The sequence below is a fragment of the Hyperoodon ampullatus genome (genome assembly GCF_949752795.1).
Source record: "Hyperoodon ampullatus genome assembly, chromosome: 9".
NCBI lineage: Eukaryota > Metazoa > Chordata > Mammalia > Artiodactyla > Ziphiidae > Hyperoodon > Hyperoodon ampullatus.
The window spans coordinates 22311821-22334690 of NC_136922.1; the positions used below are offsets into that span (position 1 = coordinate 22311821).

General features: G+C 51.4%; 1 protein-coding gene across 4 annotated transcripts in view; it reads left to right on the plus strand.

Annotated features, from left to right (window-relative positions):
* The window catches only part of OGDH (oxoglutarate dehydrogenase), a gene marked incomplete at both ends in the record, with an annotated part of 59000 nt that extends 39722 nt beyond the window's left edge, over positions 1-19278 (plus strand). For all 4 annotated transcript variants that reach the window (XM_079710940.1, XM_079710942.1, XM_079710943.1 and 1 more), the window contains 14 exons: positions 1581-1709; positions 10143-10322; positions 10662-10814; positions 11517-11619; positions 11794-11922; positions 12271-12421; positions 12662-12789; positions 12960-13138; positions 13612-13683; positions 14268-14396; positions 15006-15078; positions 18544-18707; positions 18906-19060; positions 19158-19278. In XM_079710940.1, the coding sequence (XP_079567066.1) occupies positions 1581-1709; positions 10143-10322; positions 10662-10814; positions 11517-11619; positions 11794-11922; positions 12271-12421; positions 12662-12789; positions 12960-13138; positions 13612-13683; positions 14268-14396; positions 15006-15078; positions 18544-18707; positions 18906-19060; positions 19158-19278 (1866 nt within the window). The remainder of the gene's footprint in view (positions 1-1580; positions 1710-10142; positions 10323-10661; positions 10815-11516; positions 11620-11793; positions 11923-12270; positions 12422-12661; positions 12790-12959; positions 13139-13611; positions 13684-14267; positions 14397-15005; positions 15079-18543; positions 18708-18905; positions 19061-19157) is intronic.
* Between the last annotated feature and the right edge of the window lie 3592 nt (positions 19279-22870).

Below are 22870 nucleotides of genomic sequence, written 5' to 3' on the forward strand. Positions count from 1 at the left end.
GACCCGACACTTGTGTCCACATTCACCTGTCCCAGACAGCGTCCCTGTGTCCCTCAGGGCAGGACACATGGGGTTCTGCTAAAAAAAATCTAGATTTTTGTCCCTGAAGAGCACGTGGACCTTCCCTTCCTGGTGCTGCGGACCAGGGAGGTGACAGGAGCTGAGGAAACACAGCGAGAGGGCGTCAAGGAGCAGGGGTGGCAGGGCCGTGGGGCTGTACCAAACAAGCAGGTAATGTGTTGAGGACAGTGGGAACAGTGTCTCACGGTGTAGGTGTTTATAAATGCGGAAGGAGGAAGGCCCAGAAAAAGGCTTGGAATTGGAGGTATCGTAGTTGTACAGTGTACAGATTTAGAAATCTCTGTGTGCGTGAACCTGTACATCTGGCTTTTGGCTCTGCGCTGAAAGAGCCTAGAAGCGTGATGTTCTAGAGGTAATGGGCACACACATACTAGTCTTCAGTGCCGTCCTCCACCGAAGGAACCAGGCTCCTTAGAGAAGTGTCTGATTCCAGGGCTGGGCAGGAACAGTGCAGCAGGGGGCTGAAATCTCTGTTGTGCCAGAAAGCAAGGAGGCCCCCATGAGCCATGGGGCCTGTCCAGGTGCCACGGGACCCCCACGCCAAGTTTGGGACGGTGTGAGCGTCCAAACAACTACAGATACTAGTTAGTTACAGCCAGTTGAATAAAACAGGAATCCGTGAGCACGTATTAATACAAATAAATAAAAGTCGAGAAGAGAAAGCTCTTATGGAATGCCAGCGCGTGAAGGTAGGAGTGACACCTGGCAGCATCCCAGGGGTGCCACTCAGGCTGCTGGGTGGGCGGAGGTGTGGGGAGGAGGAAGATCTAGAAGTTCTCCTCACTGTTCTCGTTGCTGAGGAGAAATGGCGAGTTTAAAGGGAGAAACAGGGACTTGCTGGCGGTCCAGTGGTTAAGACTCTGCACTTCCACTGCAGGGGGTGCAGGTTCGATCCCTGGTTGAGGAACTAGGATCCCACATGCCGCGCGGCGTGACCAAAAAAAAAAAAAAAGGGAGAAACAGACAGCTACCTGTCCAGGTGATCCAAGTCAACTTCATCCACGTGGGGTAGGCCAGCTCCGGCGTCCTGGTACAGAATGCACCGTTCCTGAGTCTGGTCACACAGGACCATCGGAGCCCAAGGCCTGTCTGCGACGTGGAGACGGGAGACACAATGGGCTGCTCCAGGCCGAGAGGCTAAAGAGGCGTGGCCCTAAGAGCACGTCCACGTGGGGTCTGGGCCAGCATTGCTTTCCTGATGAGAGGTTCCTGCGTGGTGGGTTCAGGGCTGGTGGGCATTGGCTCTGCAGCAGATGATGGCAGGATGGCTGGTGTGCAGACATGGAGGGCACCCTCGTGGGGCACATCCTCAGGGGGAAGGGGGTGCCGGGGGGGTCCTGGGGGTCTTTGTGTCTTCCTACCATTTTCTTTCTAAATTCGAAATTATCTCAAAATATATCATTTTTTGAAAAGTGGATTGTGACTGAATCTCCAGTGTGCCTTGTGGACGTGGTGGTCAGGACCATGTCACATTTGGGGTCTCCTTTGCATGTCTGCAGGTCATGTCCATCCTTCTGCACGGGGATGCTGCATTTGCCGGCCAGGGCATCGTGTACGAGACCTTCCACCTGAGTGACCTGCCGTCCTACACGACTCACGGCACTGTCCACGTGGTCGTCAACAACCAGGTAACTTGGGCTCCAGGCGGGCTCTGGGGTCTTTTCAGCAGAGAAGGCTGTGGAGGCCACAGCATCAATTAGACTTTCTCCTGAGGCTTCTACGCTCACATCAGCCTTACTTAGAATGACATGTTTTCATCATTTAATACATTTGTTGTTTTCTGATTAATAAACTTGGACAAACAGGAAACTTTCTTTAAAGTGGAGAGATTTTAATTACAGTGTTTAAGATCATGGTGTTGTTTCAGAATATTTTCTTCCATACCCACAAGCATATAGATGGCTTTCCTCTTTTAAGAAACTGGGTTCTATACACACAGTTTTATATCCACTTCTTTTTTACCACAGTATTTTCTCATGGCATTATATATTCTTAAAATATTAATTTTAATGGAAATATTCATTATAGGTTGTTTTATAAAATAGATAGTGAAAAGGTGCCAAGGAAAGAGAAATGTCTAAAAACAACCTATCTCTGAACTGTGTTTTAAACAGATGACCAAACACAGAGAGTCTTTACTGCTTTTTGGGTAGGGGCTGAGATGCTAACAGGAATGGTCTTCAATCTGGACAGAGTACAGCAAAGATCATTCACAGGAATTGGAAGCCCAAGACACAGGGGGATTTTTTTTTTTTTAAAGAAAAAAGTTTTTCCATGAGTAGTCTCCAGAGTCAGGTGAATTCCATCCCAGGAGTTTTTTGTTTGGTTGATTGGTTGCGTTTTCTGGTGGGTTTTTTTTTTTTTTTTTGATTATTTATTTTATTTATTTTATTTTTGGCTGCGTTGGGTCTTCATTGCTGTGCGTGGGCTTTCTCTAGTTGGGGCTACTGTTTGTTGCAGTGCACGGGCTTCTCATTGCAGTGGCTGCTCTTGCTGTGGAGCACGGGCTCTAGGCGCACGGGCTTCAGTAGTTGTGGCATGTGGGCTCAGTAGTTGTGGCACGCGGACTCTAGAGCGCAGGCTCAGTAGCTGTGGCACATGGGCTTAGTTGCTCCGTGGCATGTGGCATCATCCCAGACCAGGGCTCGAACCTGTGTCCCTTGCATTGGCAGGCAGATTCTTAACCACTACGCCACGAGGGAAGCCCCTCTCCATTTGTTTAGATTGGGTAATTTCTGTTCCATCCTTAAGTTCTCTGACTCTTTCCTTTCTCCCTTCCATTCTGCTATAGAGCACCTCCATTCAGGTTTGGGGTTTTTTTCCCTGATTTCCACCCCCCCCCCCCGGGGGGGTTTTGTTTGTTTGTTTGTTTTTGTTTATTCAACTCTAAAGTTTCCACTTGGTTCTTTTTGTATCTTCTGTTCCTTTGCTGAGTTTCTATTTTTTCATGTATTTCAGGCATGTTCATAATTTTTATTGAGGTATTTTTAGGAAGTTTGCTTTGAATTTTATGAATTTTAATTTTATGAAGTCTTTGTCAGGTAATTCTAAAATCTGTCATCTCAGTGTTGGCTTCTAATGATTGCTTTTTCTCATTCAAGCTAAGATTTTTCTGGTTTTGGGTATAACAAGTGATTTCTTATGAAACCAGACATTTTGAGGATATGTTATGAAACTCAGAATCTTATTTAAATCTCCTGTTATAGCAGGTGTCCTCTGGACATTTCGGGTCAGGGTGGGGGGACACTTGTTACTGCCAGGTGGGGTACGGGTCCAGGTTCCCCACCCCAGGTCTGTTGATACCCAGGGAAGGGAGGGGACGGAGGGTGGGACAAGGGTGCTTTGTTACTGCTTCCCAAGTGGCCTCCACTAACACCAGGGATGGAGTGGTTACCTAATTACCAGCAGCCTAGGGGGACTGCTGGGGACACCGGGCCTTTGCTGGGGCAAGTGGGGGTTGCCACAGGGTTTTCTGTGGGGTTGGCTGCAGCAGGGTGGTAATTGTCTAAAAATCTTCTGTACTGCTAGGCAGCCTGTTCCTGGTCTTCTGGCCAGAGAGAGCCACTTTCCTTGAAACTTCTTTTTGCTATGCCTGTTGGCGTTTCTGAGTTGCCTGCTTCTCTAGCCCTAAATATGGCCTATATGAGGCAAAAAGGTAGCCCTGGGAATGATCACAAGTCATTCCTCAGGACCTGAGGTCCCCAGCTGATCTGCTTGCTTCTGTCTACCTTCAGTGTTTGTTTTATATATATAATGCCTTGGGTTTTTAATTGTACTTATTAGCAGGAGAAGGAGGGCAAGGTACATCTCCTCCATCTTCCAGAAGTGGAAGTCCCTATGAGCACTTTTTTTTAAGTGTAAATTCCATTTCTTTAGTAAATATAAGACTATTCAGGTTATCTGTTTCTTCTTGAGTGAGCTCTGGTTACTTCTGTCTTCCATGGAATTTTTTCATTTCATTTAAGTTGAAAAATTTATGAGCATAAAGTTTGCAATGTTCTCTATCAGGGTCTGTTGTTTTATCCCTTCTTTCATTCCTAATATTGGTAATTGGTATGTTTTCTCTTTTTCTCGGTTATATAGATTTGTTGTTGGTGTCAAAGGAACAGCTTTGATTCCATTGTATTTTCTCTGTTGTTTTCCTGTTTTCTATTTCATTGGTTTCTGCTCTTTGTAATTTCTTTCCTTCTACTTGCTTTGGGTTTAATTTAGTCTTCTCTTTCTAGTTTCTTATTTCTTATTTATTGACTTGAAACCTTCCTTCTTGGCAATATAAACATTTAATAGTATTTCAATTTAAGACTCACATTACATGGGCTTCCCTGGTGGTGCAGTGGTTGAGAGTCCACCTGCTGATGCAGGGGACACAGGTTCGTGCCCCAGTCCAGCAAGATCCCACATGCCGTGGAGTGGCTGGGCCCGTGAGCCATGGCTGCTGAGCCTGCGTGTCCAGAGCCTGTGCTCCACAATGGGAGAGGCCACAATAGTGAGAGGCCCGCGTACCACCAAAAAAAGAATCACATTACACAAATACAGTACAGGTAAGCCTTTGGTTTATCAAACTTCTTATGACAGAAGGTTAAGCATTTTAGTTGAACTTAAGTGAGACTGTGTCCAGAGGAGAGAGTCTTAGGATGGCATAGTGTCTGGAAAATTACCCTAAAAGGAAGCCGTGACCACATAGCCCAGAAGATGGAAGACTCCTAGAAGCATAAGAGCTGTTTTCAAATAAATGAATGCTTCACAAAGCAAGGAATATAATGGGCAGAGTCCGCACCAATGCATAGCAATTACCAGGAAGCAGCAGATTTCAGCTGAATGAAAAGAACTTCCAACAGTCAGACCTGTTCCTTTTTTTTTTTTTTTTTTTTTTTTGCGGTACTCAGGCCTCTAACTGTTGTGGCCTCTCCCCTTGCGGAGCACAGGCTCCAGACGTGCAGGCTCAGCAGCCATGGCTCGCGGGCCCAGCCGCTCCGCGGCATGTGGGACCTTCCCGGACCAGGGCACGAACCCGTGTCCCCTGCATCAGCAGGTGGACTCTCAACCACTGCGCCACCAGGGAAGCCCCCTGTTCCTTTTTTTTTTTGCACCGGATAAAATTTAATAGGGTGGGGAAGACACTGAAAACAGGAGACAGGGAAGAAGGTGCAGGGTCCGGGTTGGGTGAGGGCCTTAGTCAGCCGACTCTGGGGCCTTCAGGCCCACCCAGCTGCATCTGCAGGTCGATGCGGTAGCCCTGAAAGCTGCAGAGCGCCCGGCCCATGTGGGAGCAGGGGTAGTGGCATGGATGCGGGCAGCCAGGGACAGAGCTGCAGGGTTGAAGGAAACGGGGCTCCAACCAGGATAGACCATTTGGCTCTAGGGTCCCATCTGACTCTCAAACCCAGCAGTTCCAGTTTGTGGGGTTTTCCTACTAGTACACTCACTCCCAAATGTCTACTGAGAGATTTCTTTAAAGATATCACTTGGGGAATTCCGTGGCTGTCCAGTGGTTAGGACTCGGTGCTTTCACTGCCGGGGCCCGGGTTTGATTCCTGGTCAGGGAACTAAGATCCTGCAAGACACGCAGTGTGGCCCCCCCACCACCAAATATATATATATATATAATATATATATATAATATATATTGTATATATTATATATATTATATATATATATTATATGTACATAATATATATGTCACTGCTGCACAATTAATATCTTAATAAAACTGGAAGGAAAAATAAATGTACAAAGCTGAAATAAGTAAATAATATGCAGGGGCATTGTGGGAAGCTATCACTGGTGCAGCAAGACTAGAAACCAGAATTTCTACCCCTACATCAGTAGGGAGCTGGTTAAATAATTTATGATACATCCATCCACGTGTTACAAGGCTTAAATGAATTAATACATATAAATTAATATACATAAAGTGCTCAGAATAGTGCCTGGCCCGTAAATAAGCACTAATGTAAGTTAACTGCAACCGCAGTGTAATAAAACCATTTGAGAGAGTAGGATCTATATATACTGTTGAAATGAACTATAAGACACAGTAAGTGGGGGAAAAAAGTGCAGAGCAGAATGTGGAGTATAGCTCCATCTCCGTGTGTGTGTGTGAGTGGGTGGGTATGCGTACACCCACCATGTGTGTTTAAAGATGAAGAAGTCAGGGACTTCCTTGATGGTCCAGTGATTAATACTCCAAGCTCCCAGTGCAGGGGGCCCGGGTTCAATCCCTAGTCAGGGAACTAGATCCCGCACGCCACAACTAAGACCCGGCGCAGCCAAATAAATAAATATTTTTAAAAAATAAAAAGGATGAAGCCAGTAACAGTGGTGGATATTGGGGAGGGCAGCTGGGGGACTGAGGTCTCAAAACTTCGAAGCAATTCACTTTCTGTGATGTTCTAGCTGTAATGTGCATATTATGGTCACTGTCTTACCTGGTCCCTACCCTCATTTCCCTATGGGGAGACCCAGACCCAGAAAGACCATGGGATTGATCAAGCTTCTCTGTAAGTGCTCATCAGAATTCTCCCTGGTGCATCTTTTTTTAATGTTCTCATCAGTTTGTGACTATTTCTAATCTTTTCTTTAGTCGTTGTAATAAAGGAGTTTATGTAAAAGCAATTCATCATAAATAAATAAAGAAAGAATTCTCAGACTTCTGTAAAAACTACAGTTTTGCTAATGTGTTCTTAAATCTTTTTACTGTTTTTGATAACATCAGTCATGACATGGGGCCAGTAAGATCTGTAGCAGGAAAGGAAAGACGTGCTTTGCTGAGGCTCTTGTTTCTCTAAGGACATATGTAGGATTTCCACTTCTGAATTTTTCTTCTAAGGAAGCCATCAGTTGCTAAATGCTTTTGTATAAGAATGTTTATGGGCGGGGTGGGGTGGCTTCCCTGGTGGCGCAGTGGTTAAGAATCCGCCTGCCAATGCAGGGGACATGGGTTCAAGCCCTGGTCCGGGAAGATCCCACATGCCACAGAGCAACTAAGCCTGTGTGCAACAACTGCTGAGCCCATGCTCTAGAGCCCACGAGCCACAACTACTGAGCCTGTGTGCCACAACTACTGAAGCCCGTGTGCCTAGAGCCTGTGCTCCACAGCAAGATAAGCCACCGCAACAAAAAGCCTACGCACCACAATGAAGAGTGGCCCCCACTCACCGCAACTAAAGAAAGCCGGGACGCAGCAACGAAGACCCAACGCGGCCAAAAATAAAAATACATAAAATAAATTTTAAAAACAAAAAACAAAAAAATTACTAAAAAAAAAATGTTTATCGGGCTTTCCTGGTGGCACAGTGGTTAAGAATCTGCCTGCCAATGCAGGGGACACGGGTTCGAGCCCCGGTCTGGGAAGATCCCACATGCCACAGAGCAACTAAGCCCGTGCGCCACAACTACTGAGCCTGCGCTCTAGAGCCCACGGGCCACAACTACTGAAGCCCATGCACCTAGAGCCCATGCTCTGCAACAAGAGAAGCCGCCGCAATGAGAAGCCAGTGCAGTATAATGAAGGGTAGCCCCTGCTCGACGCAACTAAAGGAAGCCCGTGCACAGCAACGAAGACCTGATGCAGCCAAAAATAAATAAATTTATTTATTTGTTTGTTTGTTTGTTTGTGGTACACGGGCCTCTCACTGCTGTGGCCTCTCCCGTTGCGGAGCACAGGCTCCGGACGCGCAGGCCCAGCGGCCATGGCTCACGGGCCCAGCCGCTCCACGGCATGTGGGATCTTCCCAGACCGGGGCACAAACCCGCGTCCCCTGCATCGGCAGGCGGACTCTCAACCACTGCGCCACCAGGGAAGCCCTAAATTTATTTTTTTAAGAAAAGATTTTTCAGGGAAATGTTTAGGAAAAAAAAAAAAAGAATGTTTATCAAAACCAAAGAGTCTTTGTATAAATTTTGGCAAAGCCGTAGGAAGCAGTATTATATAATCGTTAAAATATTTAATATCCTGGGGAAATGATCACAACATGGTGAGTGGAAATGCAGGTTACTCATGCTGCTAGTAGGAGGGTGAGTGGTACAACCACTTTGGAGAGCACTCGATGGTATTTAGGTGAAATGTTCTGACCCTGTGGCTTAGTTTCCCCTTCTTAGGAGTACTGCAGAGAAACTCAGTGCTTGCTGGAGAAAACCTCTGTAAGAATGTGTACAGTAACAGTGTATTAACCACAAGTTGGAAACAACTAAATGTCCAACAACAGGAGAATGGATAAGTGAACTGTGGTATATACTATTCAGTACTTAGATTTCACTAAGCTCTACTACAGGAAGTAGAGGTACATGTTTCAACCTGGATGAACCATGAATATAAATATTGAACAGAAAGCAAGTTGCAAAGGATTTGCACAGCATATAGAGTATGACACCATATGTAAGGTACATAGACTATATATCTCTATGGTTTAAAAGACATGGAAATACTCTTCCAAAATGTCAGTGCTATGAAAAACCAAGAAAAGCAAGAAGCCTTCAAGATTAAAGGGGACTAGAGAGAGGTGACAACTAATGCAGGGTGATGTGCTGGATTGGATACGGGACTGAGGCAAGAAAGACTAGATATCGTTAGGACAATTTGTGGAATGTGTCTACTGAGGGTCAGATAATGGTATTCTGTAATATTAAATTGCTTGGGCCGAGAACTTCACTCTGGCTGGTAATGAAATGTCCATGTTTTAGGGAATAGGGATGTCTCCTACTTACCTGCAAATGGTTTAGGAAAAATGTGTGTGTGTGCGTGCGTAATGGAAAGAGCATGAATAAGAAAAGGGGCAAAATGGCAACAGTTGGTGAATCTGAGTAAAGACTGTGTGGGAGTTCTCTGTATGCTTTCAACTTTTCCATAAGTCTGAATGATATCAAAATTTTAGTGAACAGTAAGCCTAAGAAGATACTATATATTGTTTATGGACACATGGAATACATATTGCAACACGTAGAAACTATGTCCTCCACTTCCAGGGCCGTGCTCCCTGTGTGTGGGCCAGCTGTAGCAGAAATGTATAAAAAGTCCTGAAACTGTTAAGATTTGCTCATTTTGGCTTGTGAGTTCATGGGTGATCATTATAGTATTATCATACTTTCTATATGTTTGAAGTAGTTCATAAAAATAAATTTTAGGTATTTGTTTTCTTTATTTTCTTTTTTATTTTTTTGGTTGCATCAGGTCTTAGCTGTGGCATGCGGGATCTTTTGTTGCAGCGTGCGGGCTCTTCGTTGTGGCACGCAGGCCCCTCTCTAGTTGTGGCGTGCGGGTTTTCTCTCTCTAGTTGTGGCGCGTGGGCTCTGTAGTTTGTGGCACACAGGCTCTCTCGCTGAGGCATGTGAGCTCAGTAGTTGTGGCTCGGGGGCTTAGTTGCCCCGTGGCACATGGGATCTTAGTTCCCCGACCAGGGAATGAACCTGCATCCCCTGCACTGGAAGGCAGATTCTTTACCACTGTACCACCAGGGAAGTCCCCATGAAAATAAATGTTAAATGCAGGTTATAAAATTACGAATGTATGATTAAGTTTTAGTACATCTAAGTGGTGAGGCCTTTAAATTTTCTTTTCAAAGAAAAAAATGCTAATGTTAAGTGACCAAAGTGCAAAACTACAGAAATGATAGGATCTGAAATTTTATATTTATATTTCATGTGTATGCATGCAAAGAAAATCATCTGGAAAGGAAAACATCAAAATATTTACACTGAACCTGGTAGAATGTAGTGACTTTGTTTAATTTTTCATTAAACTGTCTTCCAAACTCTGTTGAACGTGTATGAATTTTGTTACCAGAATAGGAAAAAAAAAAAACAGTTAAAAAAAAATAGCCTTTGGGAACTGTCTTAGAGTAGGCCAAGGGCAGCCAAGTGACCTCCAGCAAGTGGCCTTCAGGCTACACCCTGCCTGCCTAGCCCCGCCCTCACCCTCAGACACATACATTCCTGCCCCGCCCTCGGCTCCACCCCCTGTCCTGGTTCCACCCTCCCATTGGCCTGGAGGGTGGGCCTGCTCTGGCCCGCCCATGCTCAGCAGCATGCCCAAGCCCCCTGGCCAAGCTGCCTGTCCCTTGCAGATCGGCTTCACCACCGACCCACGCATGGCCCGCTCCTCACCCTACCCCACTGATGTGGCCCGAGTCGTGAATGCCCCCATTTTCCACGTGAACGCGGATGACCCGGAGGCAGTCATGTATGTGTGCAAGGTGGCAGCCGAGTGGAGGAGCACCTTCCACAAGGACGTGGTGGTGGACCTGGTGAGTGACCTTAGCCCGTGTCCTGAAGAGAGGGCTCAGGGCTCCCTAGAGCCAGGGCACCTCACTGCCCCTCCTGAGGGCTCCTGCATCTTCGGCCTGGGTGACCTGACTTGGGGAAGAAGGTAGTTGGGATCCTGTCCCGAGATAGTCCCAGGTCACCCTCGTTTCATCTCATGTGACAGTCAAAGCAATTCTAGCGAGTGAAGGAGAGAGAGACAGGACCCTAATTCTAGAAGAGGTAAACTGAGGCGTCACAGAGGAGAAATGGGGCAGGTCCTCGTGGGTCCTGGGTCCCGGCCAACATGGTCCGTGATGCTGGCATCTTCTGGCTGTGTTCAGGTGTGTTACCGACGCAATGGCCACAACGAGATGGACGAGCCCATGTTCACACAGCCGCTCATGTACAAGCAGATCCGCAAGCAAAAGCCTGTGCTGCAGAAGTATGCCGAGGTGCTGGTGTCGCAGGGCGTGGTCAACCAGCCTGAGTATGAGGTGCGTCCCTGGCTCTGGTCCCAGTGGGCCTTTCCAGAGCCAAGGAGGGATAGAGAAGGCCCACCACAGGGCAAATGCTCACTTTTGCAGAGTAATTAGGATCCAAGTGAGAACATGTGAAATATTTACAACTACAGCATTTCGGTGCATAACTTCTTGGAGAGTCCAGGCTACTGAGGAGTTGTGTGAGGGAGGTGGGACCTGAGGGCACTTTGGCACAAGGCAGTGGCCTCCTTGGCTTACAGAGTCCAGTGCACAGGGGTGAGAGGGCGAGAGGCTGATGAGGTATCCAACTCATAAAGGGCCTGCTGTGTCCTGGTCAGTTCTGGCTGGTTATGAGTGCGAAGGCCCATGCAGGGTGACGGAGAGCGCGGAGTCGGAAGTATTGGAGGATCAGGGGCGGTGCTCAGAGCCATGAGAACTCGTCAGAAAGAATATGGCGAGAGGGTGAGCAGGGACAGGGCTCCAACTTAGAGCGGGATCTGCAGCCAGCAGCTGTGGAGAAGCAGCTATGGGAATGAAAACAATAAAACGGAAGCTCCCCGCAGACCTCAGGGCTGATGCGTGTCGGGAGGACAAGGCCTGGAGGCCAGTGGAGTCTGAGGGACTCTGCACTCAGGAAGCGCAGGCGCACACTGGCCGTGTGGCTGGCGTGCCCTGTGCAGAGCAGCCCTGATGGCTGTGTCGGGCCCGACCCTCCAGGAGGAGATCTCCAAGTATGACAAGATCTGTGAGGAGGCCTTCACCAGGTCCAAGGACGAGAAGATCTTGCACATCAAGCATTGGCTGGACTCGCCCTGGCCTGGTGAGTGAGGAACGCCACCAGTGAGCCCCGTCCCCGCTCCACAACACCCTGTGGGCCCTGGACTCAGACCCCTGACTTCGGCTCTCGGTCCTGGCCACCGCTCCACAGCATGTAGCGTGCCCACGGCTCCTTGAGGAGTGGCACCTGTGTGTCAGCTTGCCCCTTCCCTGCTAGGCTTCTTCACCCTGGACGGGCAGCCCAGGAGCATGACCTGCCCCTCCACGGGCCTGACGGAGGATATTCTCACGCACATTGGGAACGTGGCCAGCTCCGTGCCTGTGGAGAACTTCACCATTCACGGAGGTAAGGGCGCCACCCGGACCTTTGGAAGTGTTGGGCCGAGTCCAGTGCCAACTGTGTCCCAGCATGAGACCAGTCCTCGCCCACCTTAGGTCCCTGCTTCGTTCAAGGCCGGGGTGGCTGGATGAGGGAAGCCCTCGCCTCACCTCACCCCTGCCCCGGCGAGGTCCTCAGCCAGCGGAGCAGTGGAGGAAGGGACGGGATGTCCCAGCCTCTCTGGCCTGGTCTCCACTCAGCTCCCTTCCCCACTCTCCCGGTGAGTCAGGACTCCCAAAAGCTGGGACCGAAGGAAGCTCAGCTCTTGTCCCGAGAGGGTGTGCCTGGCGGCTGGTGAGCACCCTGTCTCTGCAGGGCTGAGCCGCATCCTGAAGACCCGTGGGGAGCTGGTGAAGAACAGGACCGTGGACTGGGCTCTGGCAGAGTACATGGCTTTTGGCTCCCTCCTGAAGGAGGGCATCCATATCCGGCTGAGCGGCCAGGATGTGGAGCGGGGCACTTTTAGGTAATGGTCTCGGTGTTCTTGTGGGCCCTTCAAAGCATGGGAGATGGAAAGGAAGGGCTCTGGAGTTCCTCTCCCAGAAGAAAATCCCTGCCAGGAGACAGTCATTAGATCCCATTGCTCAGACCCAGAAGCACCCTTTCCCTGCTCTGATTAGACGCTTCTGTTAAGAACGGGGCTTTGTGCTCCCGCGGCAGTGCACGGGGCTGGCTTCTGCTGCTAATCTGTGCTGTTCTCCCTCAGCCATCGCCACCACGTGCTGCATGACCAGAATGTGGACAAGAGAACCTGCATCCCCATGAACCACCTCTGGCCCAACCAGGCCCCCTACACCGTGTGCAACAGCTCGCTGTCCGAGTACGGGGTCCTGGGTGAGCACCCCAGCCTGCGAGGCCCCCCTCCCTGCCACCTGCCCCCTGCTTCCCCGGCCACCCCTTCCCCCTCCTCACCTCTGCCCCACTCCCCACCCCGACCCCCGCAGCCCCCTTCCTGCCCACCAGCTGACTCCTGTCCGCTCTTCTCCTTCCCTCCTGCCCTGCAGGCTTTGAGCTGGGTTTTGCCATGGCCAGTCCTAACGCCCTGGTCCTCTGGGAGGCCCAGTTTGGTGACTTCCACAACACGGCCCAGTGCATCATCGACCAGTTCATCTGCCCGGGACAAGCCAAGTGGGTGCGGCAGAACGGCATCGTGCTGCTGCTGCCCCACGGCATGGAGGGCATGGTGAGGCCCCTGCCCCTTCCCGGCAGACCTAGAACGTGGGAAGGGCCTGCCTAGGACCCTGACCCCGAAATTGGCACCGTACGGGCTCTGCTGGTGTTCCCCATCTCCCCTGGAAGGCAAGAGGCAGGTCCTGCTCCGTTACTGATGAGAAGTGGCGGTGCGGACGGGGACCTCCCACGCTCCGGTGTTCCCTGTTCTCTTCCCTCCTCCTCCGCCAGGCCCTGTGGGGGGCTTGCTTAAGAATCGGGTTTGGAAACCAGGAGGAACCAGGAGTGCTGGGCCCTGTCCTGATGTGGAAACGCCCCCTCCACGCTCCATGTGCAGGAGGAGAAGGAATTAAACTGCCAGCAGTAAAGAGACAGTTTGGTGTTTTTCAGACCAAAATGAGCAAGTTGGTTAAGGAAGAGATGTACTGAATGCAACGGTCAGCATGGGGGAAGCTCCTGATCTGTAACTTGTGTGTCTGGTTCCAGGGTCCGGAACATTCCTCCGCCAGGCCGGAGCGGTTCCTGCAGATGTGCAATGATGACCCAGACGTGCTGCCGGTGAGTGGCACACCTGGGCGTCTGTGGGCAACTCTGAAGGCACGACTGCTCTGTGCCTCTCAGGAGTCGCAGGTGGGCCCTGAGCCTGCTGCTCTCCACAAAGTGAGAGGCCTTTTTAGAGCACAGAAGACAGTGCCGGGCTGCTTCCGGTCGTCCCTGCTGCCGTAGAAAGCAGAGGCGCTGAAAGCTACAGCAGAAGCTTCTAGGAGTAATACTGCCTGTACTTTGATTCAGGCAAACAGTTGAGAGGAAAGAACTCTGGGGTGATTCTAGTGAAACTTTAAGAGCTAAAAGGAAATTTGGGGGGTTCTGTTTCTAAGGAACATCAGAATTGGTTTTAGGGGGCTGTGTCTGTCCCAGGCCAGGCAGTAGTTTTCAGAGAAATAGGGATTACATGGGACTGAGAATCCCATTCAGAGCGTGGGGCTGGCTGGCCGAGCTCTCGTCAGTGTCCCCTGTGTGTGCATCTCTGGAGGAGCTGTGGCACCCTAAGGCTGCGGCCGTGAGGCCCTCTGCCTTGATGCCCCCTGCGACAGGGTGCCCAGTGCTACCTGGCCTCTGGCCCTTTTCCCTCCTTGCTCCAGGACCTTAAGGAAACCAACTTTGACATAAATCAGCTGTATGATTGCAACTGGGTTGTCGTCAACTGCTCCACCCCTGGCAACTTCTTCCATGTGCTGCGTCGCCAGATTCTCCTGCCCTTCCGGAAGCCGGTCAGTTGGGGGTGTCCCAGCTCAGAGAGGCCTGGCCTGAGAACTCCAGGGCCCCAGCCCAATGGGAGGATGGACTTGTGGGCGGGTGGTCATAGATGGTGCATTGAGCTTGGAGGAGAGCTGAGCCCCCGCAGGGGCCAAGGGAGCAGAGAGTCCCCAGGAAGCAGTCTCGTTGGTGAGGTGTTGAAGGGTGAGTAGGAGTGTGAGTGAAGGGTCCAAGGGGAGAATGCCCCCTACTGCTGCTGGTCACAGTGCAGGGCCAGGCAGGCCCACGGGACAGGACAGCCCTGGCCACAGGCAAGGACGTCCAGGAAAGGCTCAGGGGTCTTCCCCAGGTATAGGGTAGGGGGCACCCAGGGCTCCGAGCAGGCTGGGACAGACCCTGGAGGAGTGGATGCCCATTGTCTCAGGGCAGAGGAGAGGGGACAAGGGGAAGCCGCATCATCCTGTTTTCGTTCTCTTTTCACCTCTAACCTGCGGATCCCCCTGACCGTAGAGCTGGGAGGGCAGCACTAGATGCCTGTTCTGAAGACGATGCCTGGGCAGCCCCTTGCTATCGGCCCTCCTTCTGGAATCCTTAGAACCTGAGCCTGTGCTTCTGTGTTTCAGTTAATCATCTTCACCCCCAAGTCCCTGCTGCGGCACCCTGAGGCCAGATCCAGCTTTGATGAGATGCTTCCAGGTAGGCTTGAGGGGGGTGGGCATTTGGAGGGGGTCTTCACTGCTACTCTGTGGGGGGCTTATACTTGTCAGTCTCACTCTGGTCCTTGCCACATTTTTTGGTTGTTGGGTAAAGACCACTGAACACGACAGCCTGGATGTCAGAGCTCATGTGCAAATTGGTCAAACAGCATGTCTCGCGTCCCACTGGGGTCTGTGGCCTCTGCCTGGGTGCACCCCCCAGGACTCTTTCAGAGGCAGTGAAGTGAGTCTGATGTTAGAGTTCACGCTGCTGCCTGGGCACTGCTCCTGGGGGGCTGATGGCAGCTCACCGCCAGGGACAGAGGAGAAGCAGCGGTGGGTAGGGCCTGCCACATAACATGGCAGCTTAGTGGTGTGAGGTGAGGCCCACAGCATTGAGATTTCCCTCTGGACAGCAGACATCAGGTGGCTGACACAGCACACAGTGGCCCCGCACATCCCTGGGCTTACAGGGCCAGAGGAGCCCACTTGCTCCCAGCCATGGAGCCCCCTTTAATCTTTGGTCAAGGTAAATCCCTTCTTTGTTTTTTTTCCCATATTTTTTTATTATGGTGAAATGTACATAATATAAAATTTACCATCTTAGCCATTTTTAAGTGTACAGTTCAGTGGCATTAATAAACACATTCACGTCATTGTGCAACCATCAACCCCATCCATCTCCAGAACTTTTTTCACCTTCCCAAACAAACTCTGCACCCATTGAAGAACTCCCCCATCACCACTCCTTCCCCAGCCCCTGGCACCCACCGTTCTGCTTTCTGTCTCTGTGGGTTTGGCTCCTCTAGGAACTGCATGTGAGTGGGATCATACAGTATGTGTCTTTATGTGACGGGCTTATTTCACTCGGCACAGTATCCTCAAGGTTCATCCATGTTGTAGCAGGTGTCAGAATTTCCTTCTTTTCTAAGGCTGAATAATGTTATGTTGTATTTATATACCACTTTTTATCTATTCATCTGTCAGTGGACACTTGGGTTACCTCCACGTTTTAGCCATTGGGAATAATGCTGCTATGAACATGGGTGTACAAATCTCTCTTCAAGACCCTGCTTTCAATTCCTTTGGGTATATACCAAGAAGCAGATTGCTGGGTCATATGGTAATTCTTCAGGCATACCATACCGTTTTCCATAGTGGTTCACAGCAATACACAAGGGTTCCAGTTTCTCTACATTCTTGCCAACACTACTGTTTTCTGTTTTTGTTTTCTTGGTTTTTGTTTTTGTTTCATAATAGCCATCCTAGTGACCATGAAGTAGTATCTCATCGCAGTTTTTTTTCCTTTTTTTTTTTTTTTTTTTGCGTTACGCGGGCCTCTCACTGTTGTGGCCTCTCCCGTTGTGGAGCACAGGCTCTGGACGCGCAGGCTCAGCGGCCATGGCTCACGGGCCCAGCCGCTCCGCGGCATGCAGGATCTTCCCGGACCGGGGCACGAACCCGTGTCCCCTGCATCGGCAGGCGGACTCTCTACCACTGCACTACCAGGGAAGCCCCTCATCGCAGTTTTGATTTTTGTTAACCTAATGATTAGTGATGTTGAGCATCTTTTCATGTGCTTATTGGCCATCTGTATGTTATCTTTGGGAAAATGTTTAAACCCTTGCCCATTTTTTAATTGGGTTGTTGGTTTTGTTGTTGGGTTGTAAGATTTCTCTCTTATTTACTGGATATCGATACCTTATCAGATATGTGACTTGCAACTATTTTCTTCCATCTGTGTATAGTCTTTTTTTTCCAGGCCTGTTTGTTTGTGTGTTTGTTTGTTTGCTGCACTGCACGGCATGTGGAATCCTGGTTCCCCAACCAGGGATCGAACCCGTGCCCCATGCATTGGGAGTGTGGAGTCTTAACCACTGGACCACCAGGGAAGTCCCTGTGTGTTTTCTTTGGATGCACAAAATTTTTAAATTTTCATGAAGTCCACTTTTTCTCTTTTTTTTGTTGTTGTCTGTGCCTTTGGAGTCACATCTAAGAAATCACTGCCAAATTCAATGTCATGAAGCTTTTTTTTTTTTTTAATAAATTGATTTATTTATTTAGTTTTGGCTGCATTGGGTCTCCGTTGCTGCACGCAGACTTTCTCTAGTTGCAGTGAGCGGGGGCTACTCTTCGTTGTGGTGCGTGGGCTTCTCATTGTGGTGGTTTCTCTTATTGTAGAGCACAGGCTTTAGGCACATGGGCTTCAGTAGTTGTGGCACATGGGCTTAGTTGGTCCGCAGCATGTGGGATCTTCCCAGACCAGGGATCAAACCCCTGTCCCCTGCATTGGCAGGCAGATTCTTAACCACTGTGCCACCAGGGAAGTCCCTGTCATTGGGATTTTGGTAAGGATTGCGTTGAATCTGTAGATTGCTTTGATGATGTTAACATCATGGCAACATTGAGTCTCCCAATCCATGAACATGGATGACTTTCCATTTATTGGTATCTTCTTTAATTTCTCTCAGTAATGTTCTGTAGTTTTCAGTGTACAAGTCTTTCATTTTCTTGGTTAAGTTTATTCCTAAGTAATTTTATTTATTTGATGCTGTTTTGAATGGGATTTTTTTTCCTTAACTTTCGGATTGTTCATAGAAATACAACTGAATTCTGAGTGTTGATTTTCTATCCTGTAACTTTGCTGAATTCATTTATTAGTTCTAACAGGGTTTTTTTGTATGTGGAATCTTTAGGGTTTTCTACATGTAAAACAAACAGATTATTTTATTTGTTCCTTTCCAATTTAGATACTTCTTAGTTTTTTTGTTGTTGGGTTTTTTTTTGCCTAATTGCTCTGGCTAGAAATTCCAGTGCTATGTTGAATAGAAGTGGTTAGAACGGACATCCTTGCCTTGTTTGTGTCTTAGGAAAATGCTTTTGGTCTTTCACCATTGAGTATGATGTTCGCGGTGGGTTTCTCATATCTGGCCTTTCTCATGTGAAGGTAGTTTCCTTCTAATCCTAGCATTTGCGTGTGTACGTGAACGTGAGCATGTTGTGTGTTGCTTATGTGTCACTAAAGGAACCCCTCATTTTGAATGCAGCTTCCTGAAGTCGGCCTTGTTCGCAGGGGAATGGTCCCGGCCGTGAGCATCTGAGTATTTGCTCTAGTTTCCAGTGTGGAAAGTTTTAGTATTTGTAAACTCATGAGGAGTCTGAGCAGAGTGGTCATGGGATGGTCTTCTAGACCTAGTTGTCCCTGAAGTCTGAGACAGGTCGTTCTGAAGAATGAACTGATGTCACTTGCTCTCCAAGGCTGGCCTTGCCTACTGTGCCTTTTAGGCTCTCTCAGTGTGGATTAATGCAAGGGCATCACAGGCTGGCGAGAGGGGGAGAGCCCTAACCCTCAGAAACTAAATGTTCTGGTGTCAGTTGTGGCACAGCCCCACCTCGTGGAGGGAGGGCCCTGGACACCCTCAGCTAAGCCCTGAGCAAACCCCCAGCTGCGGGGATTCTCTTGTAGGTACCCACTTCCAGCGGGTGATCCCAGAAGATGGCCCTGCAGCCCAAAACCCAGAAAACGTCAAGAGACTTCTCTTCTGTACCGGCAAAGTGTACTATGATCTTACCCGAGAGCGCAAAGCGCGGGATATGGCAGAGCAAGTGGCCATCACGAGGATCGAGCAGGTGAGGGCAGGTGGTGCCCAGGCCGGTCCTGGCGTTCCTCCTCTGGGTGTCTGGACCCCAGAGCTTTCCCAGAGTTTCCAGAACATCCTTTAGGGGTCGCTGAGCTCCTCACCTGGGACACCAGCCCCTCTAGGACACCAGCCTCGCCCGGTACTCTGAGCACCTTCTCCTGACGGGAGCGCCTCTCTCTCTCCCCAGCTGTCGCCCTTCCCCTTCGACCTCCTGCTGCAGGAGGTGCAGAAGTACCCCAGCGCCGAGCTGGCCTGGTGCCAGGAGGAGCACAAGAACCAAGGCTACTACGACTACGTGAAGCCCAGGCTGCGGACCACCATCAACCGCGCCAAGCCTGTGTGGTAAGGCCGCGGGCAGTCGGCGGGGGCCTGGGGAGGGCAGGGAGGCCCGGGCCCCTCGGTGGCCTTTGCCATCAGCGCTCACTGTCGCTCCCCTCAGGTACGCCGGCCGGGACCCAGCGGCGGCTCCAGCCACCGGCAACAAGAAGACCCACCTCACGGAGCTGCAGCGCCTCCTGGACACGGCCTTCGACCTGGATGCCTTCAAGAAGTTCTCGTAGATGCTGCCTGGGCTTCTCAGGCCACCCTCCACCTCACGACCGCCCCTTGCTTCTCCACTAAAGAATAGTGCTCCGCGCCGCCCACACCAGTGCCCGTCCCTGCACCACACACGCCCCCTCACTCACATAGGAATTAGGCTGCTCCCCCCACGTGCTCGGCTGCCCCCCAGGCCAGGTGCTCCCCAGGCTCTGTGACTTCTGTCCAGCTGAGCAGCCTTCAGGGAGGCAGTGGAGAGCGGGGCGAGGAGAGGCAGCCCCCGCAGGAGTCCTGGGAGGGTCACATCTGCCCTCCCCCCCGGACCACCCCCAGGGCCCACCCCATGTGGCACACCCTTGTGCTGGCAGTCCTTGTCACCCAGCAGGGTGGCTTCCTCTCTTCAGGCTGAGCCCCAGGCCCCTCGGAGGAGCCACCACTGTCAGAGGCGTTGTGGGGTGGGAGGGCTGTGTCAGGACCCTCACCGTGTAGTGAGCAGAGGGCGCTGCCGAGGGCCGGCTGGTGGGAGACGGGCCGAGACTGACCTGCACAGAGAGGGCGGGTCCGCTCTCTTCAGCGTCCACTTCCTCCCCGCGAGAGGGTCCTGGGCCGTGCACAGGGGCCGTGCACACTCCACCCGCCTGGGGCTGGGTGGCACTCGGGTCCGTGGGGTGTGCGTGGCGAGAAGCGCCACTCGGGGCTCTAGGGCCAGGGCGCAGGCTGCTCATCTGGGTCCTGCCCTCCCTTAACCTCCGGTTCCACCTCCTTTCCTCTTTCCTTCTACACGATGGAGACTCCGAAGCATCCTTCTCTCTGCTGTGCCAAAGCTGGGCCGAAGGGGGAGAGGAGGGGCCGGAGTGAGGGGCGGCACTGGGCGGGGGGCCAGCTCCCCTGACCTGTCACAGGGACAGATCTGATTTATTTATTTTGGTTAAAAAAAAAATAACGAAAACAACTGCATTGCATTTGGCTTGACCCATAAACTAAGTTATCCTTGGGCCTGTGTGGTGTCGTTCTCTCTGCTCCGCCCCAGGCGTCTCCGCCCTGCGTGCGCAGGGCAGCACAGGGGTGGCAGAGCCGCTGTCCTCCCTCTGGCCTGGCCTCGCCGTCATCATTGTTGCAGACTGTGTTGGACACACCCTGGTTTCTGAGTGTCCCCTGCTCCCAGGTCCCCCAACACTCCACCTAAAAGAGTACTCTGCAGTCTGTGCTTCAGCCAGCGTGCGTGGTGGGCTCGCCCTGGGACGTTGTTAGCAGCCTCCAGAAGCCCAAGCAGCTCATTGGACCTCTGGAGGGGAGCCGGCCGTGCCAGCTGAGCCCTTATGAGGCCGTGTCCCCTCTTGACAAGAGCACCACTGCCTTCAGCCCACAGCACGCCAGCCTTGGTTTTCTGGGGGCGTGGAGAGGTCCCAGCACTGAAAAAGAGCTCAGGGAAAGGCCTGGGTGTGGACATGGGGGTACCCTCCAGCAGTGGGGCCCCCTGCTGTTCACCCCATCCTTTGGGCCACACCCGGGTCCCTTGGCCTTGAAGGCTTTTCAGAATGTCTTCATTTTGTCCTGTGGCTTGCCCAAGAGTCTTCCGGGCCTGGCATGCCTTGGCAGGTAGTGGCAGGGGAAAGGCTGTCACCTGCCCCTGTGCTTCTGTGTGTGCTCCAAAACCAGCACCCTGTCCCCGTGTCTGATGCGGTCAGCCAGGCAGATGAGAGCTAAAAGGCAAAAAATGAGTCAGGAGCCCCTTTCCCTGGAGAGAATGCTGGTGCTCTGAGGGGACAGCTGTCCCCGTCCTGCACTCCGTGTGGTGAGTTAGGCTTCCACTCTTACCCCAAGGCAGAGCACATAGGGGTGAGACACGAGATGGCAGCTGGGCCCTCACCTCTTGCTGCTTCTAATCTGGTCGGTGGGTACAGAGGAGCCAAGAGCCCAAGGGGGTCTGGGCACTTCCTGGTGGGGTACCTGAGGGTGTCCAGGGCTCCCAGGAGCCACCACCACTGGCCCATCTGCAGGAGCCGAGGCAAGGGACAGGGCGAGGGACTCGGGCCTCTCCCACCCCCACAGCTCTGCGTGGGTCTGCAGATGATGGGCAGTCAGGCCACGCTGGGCCACCCGCTAGACGAACGCTTCTCTGGTCGGCTCTGTTCTGCTACGGTTCTCAGTCGCCCGTTTCCTAAAATTGGAAAAGAGCAATGGTGAGAAGGAAGAAGCCTCACAGTCTAGGACAGCAGCCTATATGCTTAGACTTCCAGAGGACCCGGACCAGTGTGTGAGAGCGTGCATGTGTGTGCATGTCAGTGTGTGCACGTGCATGGGTGTGTGTGTGCACAAGAGCGCCTGGGCCACTTGACGTGAATTCCTGGCCTTTCTGGATATTAAAGGCCTCCCCGTGCAGCCTCACCCCCAGGACTTCACCCCTGTACTGTAGTCTTCCCTCCCCATGCCCTCACCTCCCCCAGAGCCTCACTCCCACCAGGGCAGACACCTTCCCCGCAGCCCCATCACCTCCCCCCAAGATCTCAACTCCCTCTTGGCCCCCCTTTTTTTTTTTTTTTCCCGGTACGCGGGCCTCTCACTGCTGTGGCCTCTCCCGCTGCGGAGCACAGGCTCCGGACGCGCAGGCTCAGTGGCCATGGCTCACGGGCCCAGCCGCTCCGCGGCATGCGGGATCTTCCCGGACCGGGGTACGAACCCATGTCCCCTGCATTGGCAGGTGGATTCTTAACCACTGTGCCACCAGGGAAGCCCCCCAATAATGTCTTTTTCCTCCATCCAGAGTCCAATCAAGGATCATGGCACTGCCTTTACTTCTTGGTCTTTCTGGTGTCCTTGAAATAGAGCAGGACCCCGTGGGGCCCTCTAGGGTACAAAAGCCTTTGCATGTCCCCCGTTTCTTATTTATAGGAAGAAGGCTTCAGCCTCCTAGACCTTCCCTGAGTTCCAGAGGGCAGATTCAAATAGTTACTAATTACAGGAGTGAATGAATGCAGAAACAAAGGAAAGGCAGTCAAGAAACACTAGTGCAGCCATGGGGGAGAGTCCCGGCTCCTCCTGGGGTGGAGGGAGGAGGATGTGCCTAGCAGTCTGATACAAATCTCTGAGTTCTTCTACAGGAGCTCGGGCCCACACCCTGGCGGAGGATGGTAACTTCAGGCTGAGCACAAGTACATAGACCCCAGACTGGCTGGAACCAGAAGGCTGACGTTTCAGATTCCTGGAACACCACCCAGCTACCTCACCACTAACCAATTAGAGGAAAGTCACACACCCTTCAGCCCTCCCCCCCAAATTTTGCCTAGAAAAACAGCTTGGGCTTCCCTGGTGGCGCAGTGGTTGAGAGTCCGCCTGCCGATGCAGGGGACACGGGTTCGTGCCCCGGTCTGGGAAGATCCCACATGCCGCGGAGCGGCTGGGCCCGTGAGCCATGGCCACTGAGCCTGCACGTCTGGAGCCTGTGCTCCGCAACGGGAGAGGCCACAACAGTGAGAGGCCCGCATACTGCAAAAAAAAAAAAAAAAAAAAAAACAACTCAGCTTGCATGTTTTTTGCAATAAACTTTGCTCCAAACTCTGACTTTTCGGTTTGTTCCGCCTCACTGTGCGTTGGGCACAAGAACTTGGGTTCAAC